Below are 7,391 nucleotides of genomic sequence, written 5' to 3'. Positions count from 1 at the left end.
TCTTCAGGGACATGTCGACCTTTCCGAGGGGCACCTGTCAGATCAGCAGAAATTCCAGGGCTGGATTTCCTTTTGTTTCAGCATGTTAATAATATTGTCTGTGTCTGTGTGTTGGTCTTGTTCAGTTACTAAGTCGTGTCTGACTCTTTGCGCCCCCATGGATTGCAGCATGCCAGGCTTCCCTGTCCTTCACCACCTCCTGGAGCTTGCTCAAACGCATGTCGATCGAGTCGGTGATGCCATCCAACCATCTCCTCCTCTGTAGTCCCCTTCTCCTCCCGCTTTCAATCTTTCCCACCATCAGAGTCTTTCCCAAAGAGTCAGCTCTTCACATCAGCTGGCCAGAGTATGACATCTCTTTTCTTGAACTTATTTTAAAACACCCACACTGAAGTCATGGGGTTTGCTGGACATCGAAAGACGAAGACATTGATTTATTGTTTTTTTCCCAGTGTCTGCTGTGTCTTGGAAACCTGTGTTTCTGTAATTTCAGTGACATTTCTCAGTGCCGTTAAAAAGCCTCTAGAGCAGGAATGCATGTAAATGAACAAACTGCATGGGAGTTCCTGAGGGGGATGGAATGTGTCGGAACACAGCTGTGGGAGTCTCAGATAAACCCCAAACGCCGGGCTGGTGTGTTAATTCCTGCCGCTCGCCCCTGGCCACATCCCTGCCTCGGGTGGGGTGAGGGGGGAAGGGGATGAGATTGGAACACAGATCCATCCTTGGAGAAACAGCGACGACGGTTCTTTGTGGGGCCAGTGGGTGCCTGTGACATTGTGTGTTCACCCAACATGGAAGGATGGAATGACTGCTTAGGGTTTCAATGCTATGGTGACAACTGCTCTTTAAATCTAGAACTTCTTCAAAATAAACCATCTATTTTTTTTTTTTCCCAAGCAAGATGTTTGGCTTGTGTATTGAACAGAACAGGCATCTTCGGGGGCTGCTGATGGAGTCTAGGGGGCAATTTAACCCAGCGAAGGAGACTTTATCCTAACTCCACACGGGGGTCATGCGTGCTAAGTTGCTCAGCTGTGTCTGACTCTTTGCGACCCCAGGGACTGTAGCCCACCAGGCTTCTCCGACCATGGGATTCTCCAGGCAAGAATACTGGAGTGGGTTGCCATGTCCTCCTCCAGGGGATCTTCCCGACCCAGGGATTGAACCCAGGTCTCCCACGTTGCTGGCAGATTCTTTACCGTCTGAACCACCAGGGAAGCCCAATATATAGCATACTCCATGATATACCATATATATATAGAGGTTTCCGTGGAGGCGCAGTGGTAAAGAATCTGCCTGCAAGGCAGGAGATCCGGGTTCTTATATACAGTCACATGAACACAAAGATATGTATTAGTTTAAATATAGGTGGTATGAATTAGTCAGGGGTTATTTTGCTTCTCGGCACTGGGGGCAGGGGCTGCCCCTGGAGGGTGGTGGGGGGAGACCAGAGCTGCTCCACACCCCACAGGGCCCAGGACGCCCCACACCAGAGACTCGTCCAGCCCCAGACAGCGGTAGGGCAGAGACCCCGAGCAGGCATGACACTTACCTGCTTATCTGTCATCTCTCCTCATCCATCTATGTACCCATCCGTCAGTCAGATCTGTTGGTTTCTATAGTGTAATGTGCCTCATCTGTCCATCTAGCACTTTTCTAACACCTACTTATCTGTCTACATCAATGTATATGTATCCATCCATTCAACAGTGCAACCATCCATTATAGCTATCAATCATCTTATCTATCTATCCATCCATCCGTTTTATCTATCATCTATATCTATTTACCTATCCATCCATGCATCTATATCTGGCAATCATCTATTCACTTTATCCATCCATTATATCTATCATCTATCTATTTATCTATCTATCCATGCATCATATCTATCAATCCATTCAGCCATCATATCTATGATCTATCTATTTATCTGTCCATCCATCATATCTATCTACCTAACCATCCATCCTATCTAACCATCCTACCTAACCATCATATCTATCATCTATCACATCCATCTATCCATCCATCCATCCATCCATCATATCCATCTATCCATATCTATCATCTACTTATCTATCCATCCGTCCATCATATCCATCTATCCATTCATCCATCCATCTATCCACCCATCCATCCTTCCATCCACCCATCCATCTGTCCATCACATCTATCCGCTGGTCCATCATATCTATCAAATATTTATCTATCCATCCATCCATCCATCCATCCATCCATCATACCCATCCACGCATTCATCCGTCCATCACATCTATCCGCTGGTCCATCATATCTATCAAATATTTATCTATCCATCCATCCATCCATCCATCCATCCATCCATCATACCCATCCACGCATTCATCCGTCCATCACATCTATCCGCTGGTCCATCATATCTATCATCTATTTATCTATCCATCCATCCATCCATCCACCCAGCCATCCGTCCATCATGTCTATCCGCCCGTCCATCACCCACCTCTCCAGCCCTGTCTAGCCGGGGCGCACAGTGAGGGCTGACTCGGTCCCCCAGTGAACGGGGCGCCTGCGGACGGCCGGGTTGTCACCATTAGTGGGCAGCTATTGCCATCTAGTGGACACAGACCAGAGCTGCTACTGAACGCGCTGCAGCCGCCCAGGGCAGCCCCACGAAAATGAATGATCCGGCCCCTAGCTTCAGTAGTGCTTAGGCTGCCGAAGTGCCCGCACCCCCAACGCAGGCCGGGGACCTGCGCACACCCCCACTGCATTCCGGGGGCCACCATCTGCACAGACCACCGCGCCCCGAAAAACCCCATCTCCACACACCCGCACTGCATTCCGGGGACCCCCGTCTCCGCCCCCATCGAGTCCCGGGGACGCCATCTCCCCTCCATCGACCCCTGGAGACCCCCTACCTCCTCTCCATCAAGTCCTGGGGACCCCATCTCCCCTCCATCAAGCCCCAGGGACCCCCGTCTCCCCTCCATTAAGTCTCGGGGACCGCCATCTCCGCCCCCATGAAGCCCCGGGAACTCCATCTCCCCTCCATCAAATCCCGGGGACTCCCGTCTTCCCTCCATCGAGCCCCGGGGATCCCATCTCCCCTCCATCGAGCCCCGGGGACCCCCACCTCACCCCCATCGAGTCGCGGGGACCCCATCTCCCCTCCATCAAGCCCCGGGCCGCCCCCCATCAAGCCCCGGAAGCCCCGTTTCCGCCCCCATCAAGCTCCGAGGACACCATCAAGCCCCGGGGACCCTCATCTCTGCGCTCCCAAGATGCCTTGCGGGCTCCGGGCCCCGCCCTCTGCCTGGGTCTGGTAAGAATCCCCAGCTGCCGGGGGCGGGGCTTCGAGGGTGGGCGGGGCTTCGCTCGCGGCCGGCCCGGAAGCGCCGCCGGAGCCCCACCAGGCTCGGGTGAGGGCGGGGCCAGGGGCGGAGGGGCCGGCCTGGGACGAGATTTCATTGGTGCTGAGGCCGGGCCGTGGGCGGGCCGAGGCGGGGCTTCGTTGGTGGTGAGGCCTGTGCGAGGGCTTCATTGGTGGTGAGGCCCGGCCGTGGCCGGGCCTGGGTCGGGGCTTCTGTGGTGGCGAGGCTTGGGCGCGGCTCAAAAGGCATGGGCGGGGCTTAATAGTGGGCAGGGCCCTGGGGCGGGGCCCGTGCGGGCCGAGGCGGGGTTTCATTGGTGGGGAGGTCTGGGGCGGGGCCTGTGCGGGCCGAGGCGGGGTTTCATTGGAGAGGAGGCCCGAGCGTGGCTCCAGCGGCCGAAGGCCGGGGCCTCGGAGGGGGCGGGGCCGAGGCGGGGCTGGGCGCGCTTTGCTGCGCGCGCAGCGCGGCTCGAGGCGGTGGACGCCAGGCGAGATGCTGTTGTGTCCGGTGATCCGGAAGCTGCAGCACAAGCGCGTGGTGTTGGCCAGCTCCTCCCCGCGCCGCCAGGAAATCCTCAGCAATGCTGTGAGCGGCCTGGGCCCGGGGTCTGGGGGCGCCGGGGTCTGGAGGGGCCGGGGCCTGTGGGGGCCGGGCCTGCAGACCCGGGCCTAGTGACTGGAGGCCTCGGGACTCCCGGCGTCGTGACCCAGGCCTCCCGGATGGGCGCCAGAGTTGCGGGTCCGGGGTCTAAGAAACTGGGGGTGTCTTAGTAGTTAGGGGACGGCTTTGGCCAGTGGCCGGTGGCCGGAGACGAGTGCCCGAGGATCCTGATGACCTAGGCTTCATGGGCGGGGGGCGGCGGGAGAGATGACAGGGGCCTTGGAGGGGTCTGCAGGGCCGGTGCCTAGTGTTTGGGGGTCCTAATGACTTGGGAGGGCGGAGGTAAGAGGGGGTGGGTGTTTGCAGGCCCGGGGTCAGCGGTGGGCCCGACTGGCAGGGTCAGAGATCCAGGGTATCAGGGCAGAGGCCTTGTGACTGAGGGACTGGTGAGCAGGGCCGTGGGGAATCTGCAGGGCTGGTGGCCTCAGTGACTGGGTATCTGGAGTCTGCAGGACTGGGGCCTGAGGTGGCCAGAGGGCAGGATCCTAGTGACCGGGGTCCAGATCTGTGGTCTCCGTGACCGGGGGGAGCTCTGGTCTTCCAGCTCTGAGCCAGGGCTCAGTGACCTGGCGATCTGCTGGCCATGGGGTGTGGGGTTGCCAGGCCAAGGCCAGGTCTGTGTGCCTGATCTGGATTTGTCCAGGTGCTGGTGGGGATGGGGGAGGCTTGGTCTGCATGGGGAGGCCCTATCTGGGAGGGGCAGAGAAGCAGGGATACCAGCTAGGGGGAGAGATAGAGCAGAAATTCTTGCCTGGGTAGGGGGCGTGAGCTGGGCTGGGTGGGGGGTAGGTACAGAATGAGGGGTGCTATAAGTACCTCCTGGGGAGGGTACAGAACTGGAGGGGGGGAGTGTCTCATACTGTGACCCAGGGGTTAACTGGGGGTCTGGGAGGTCCACGATGGAGGTGGGGAGGGGGCTGGGATGCAGAAAAGTAAGAGGTCCTGCGTGGGCAGTGCGGGAGGGGGAGTTTGACCCTCTGTGGTCAAGACCCCCAGCCCCCACTCTGGAGGCAGCGGTGTCCGTGACCCACCTCCCACAGGTCACCTGCCTGGTCACCACTCTGGAGGCAGCGGTGTCTGTGACCCATCTCCCACAGGTGACCTGCCTGGCCACCTGTGTTGGGCACCAAGCTAAGGCACCCCAGTTATTCTTCCCTCACGCAGCCACCGTGTTTGTGGCTTTTTGGGGGCCTTTCCTGCAGCCGCTGTCATCTCAGTAGTCTGACCCCTGTGAGGGCAAAATGCCGGCCTTTGGGACTCTCCAGGAGCCCTTTGACCCCTCGGGGCTGCACCCCAATCGATAGTGCCCTGCTGGCCTCTGCATGCACAGAGGTCTTCCCACCATAGTCCCCGGGCCCCCCCACCCCCGCACCGGTCACACTCGCCCAGCGGCCGGGAGCTGGCCCTTGCTCAGCATCTGGTCAGGGAAGGTGGGCTGGGTGGGGGGGAGAAGGCAGGTTCCTTAGTCCCTGCTCACCTGTCAGCGTCCTGGGGCTCCCCCCGCAAACCCCTCTTCCGTCCCGTTCCAGGGCCTAAGGTTCGAGGTGGTCCCGTCCAGGTTCAAGGAGAAGCTGCACAAGGCCTCGTTCGCCAGCCCGCAGGCGTACGCCGTGGAAACGGCCAAGCAGAAGGCCCTGGAGGTGGCCGGCCGGATGCACCAGGCGAGGGCTCCTTTCCTGGGTCTCCTGCTAGCTGGGCGCCTTCAGGCGTTGATCACACCTGTTGTCAAGCAGTGCCCTTCGCAGCGGGCAGTGGGTGTAGCTTCTCTGTGACCGAGTGTCCTTGCGTTGTGGACACGTGTAATTCATGGGATGGGATTGTTTATACAACGTTATCTCTCACTTTGCTAGTATGTAACGTGCTGTTGCAATTCGTATCAGAGTGTCACTCAGGGTAAAGAATTGATCTACCTAGTCTATTGCCAGGTGTTACCAGGCCGTGTGCTACTGTAACTAATATAATAGCATCATTTATGATATAGAATTCCCTGGCTTCTGGATAGAATCCTGGAGGAGAAAGTGGCAACCTGCTCCAGTATTCTCGCCTGGAGAATCCCATGGACAGAGGAGCCTGGCGGGCTTCAGTCCATGGGGTCACAAAGACTTCAATGCAACTGAGCGACTGAGCGTGATATAGAGTTAATGCAGCTTTAATACTAAATTACCATATAATATACTATTATACTATGGTATTTACTATAGCAGCATCATTGATGGGTATGGAAATAATGCAGCTTGTCTGTTACTGTTACTTTGTAAAATACTATGGTATTTAATATAACAGCATCATGATATGGAAATAATGTAGCCAGTTTATTACTGTTACTGGCTATATAACATTCTATAGTATATAACAGCATCATTAATGACACAGAAACAATATAGCTTATATGTTACTGTTAGGATTTAATATACTATAGTATGGGCTTCCCTTGTGGGTCAGCTGGTAAAGAATCTGCCTACAACGCAGGAGACCTGGGTTCAGTCCTTGGGTTGGGAAGATCCCCTGGAGAAGGGAATGGCTACCCACCCCAGTATTCTTGCCTGGAGAACTCCATGGACTGTATAGTCTATGGGGTCGCAAAGAGCCTGACACCACTGAGGGACTTTCACTTTCATACTATCGTATATGATATAACAGCATCATTTATGATACAGAAACAGTGTAGCTTATATATTGCTGTTACTATTTAATATAGTACAGTATTGAATATAACAGCGTTATTTATGATACAGAAATGATGTGCCATATCTATTACTGTTACTATTTAATATATTATGCTGTTTAATATAGCAGCATCATGATGTAGAAAATAAATGTAACTAGTTTATTGCTATTACTATATAATGTACTAGAGTATATAACAGCATCATTTATGGTATAGAAACTGTTGCTTACATATTCCTGTTACTATTTGATATAGAAATAATGTACCATATCTATTACTGTTACTATTTAATATATTATGGTATTTAATATAACAGATATAGAAAATAACTAGTTTATTACTATTACTATATTACCTACTATGGTATATAACAGATCATTTATGACATAGAAACAGTGTTGCGTATATATTACTGTTACTATTTAATATACTATGGTATTTAATGTAGCAGCATCACTTATAGGAATAACATATCTCTGTATTGCTCTAAGTGTTATTATGGAATATCCAATTGCAATTAACATAACCATATCACTTACAATGTAGAATTAATATACCTTATGTATTATGAGGTGTTACTCTATAATATACAAAATATATAATATTGTATACTATATGCTTTTATGTATAGTGTATATAATGCTATATAGCGTACATAATGAATTATATACATCATAATAATATAACAATATCATTTTAAATAT

The 7,391-nt window shown here is 53.0% G+C and overlaps 1 protein-coding gene across 1 annotated transcript; it reads left to right on the top strand.

The window, feature by feature from the left end:
* Positions 1–3,757: 3,757 nt before the first annotated feature.
* On the top strand, positions 3,758–7,341 carry LOC122434364 (probable bifunctional dTTP/UTP pyrophosphatase/methyltransferase protein). Its single transcript, XM_043457638.1, has 2 exons — positions 3,758–3,944; positions 5,549–7,341. The coding sequence occupies exons 1-2, from the start codon at positions 3,852–3,854 to the stop codon at positions 5,789–5,791; spliced, it is 336 nt and encodes a 111-aa protein (XP_043313573.1). The 5' UTR covers positions 3,758–3,851; the 3' UTR covers positions 5,792–7,341.
* Positions 7,342–7,391: the final 50 nt, after the last annotated feature.

Source organism: Cervus canadensis, chromosome X (assembly GCF_019320065.1).
Source record: "Cervus canadensis isolate Bull #8, Minnesota chromosome X, ASM1932006v1, whole genome shotgun sequence".
NCBI classification, from domain to species: Eukaryota; Metazoa; Chordata; class Mammalia; order Artiodactyla; family Cervidae; genus Cervus; species Cervus canadensis.
The sequence above is the reverse complement of the archived record's forward strand: the minus strand, read 5'-3'. Positions and strand labels throughout refer to the sequence as shown.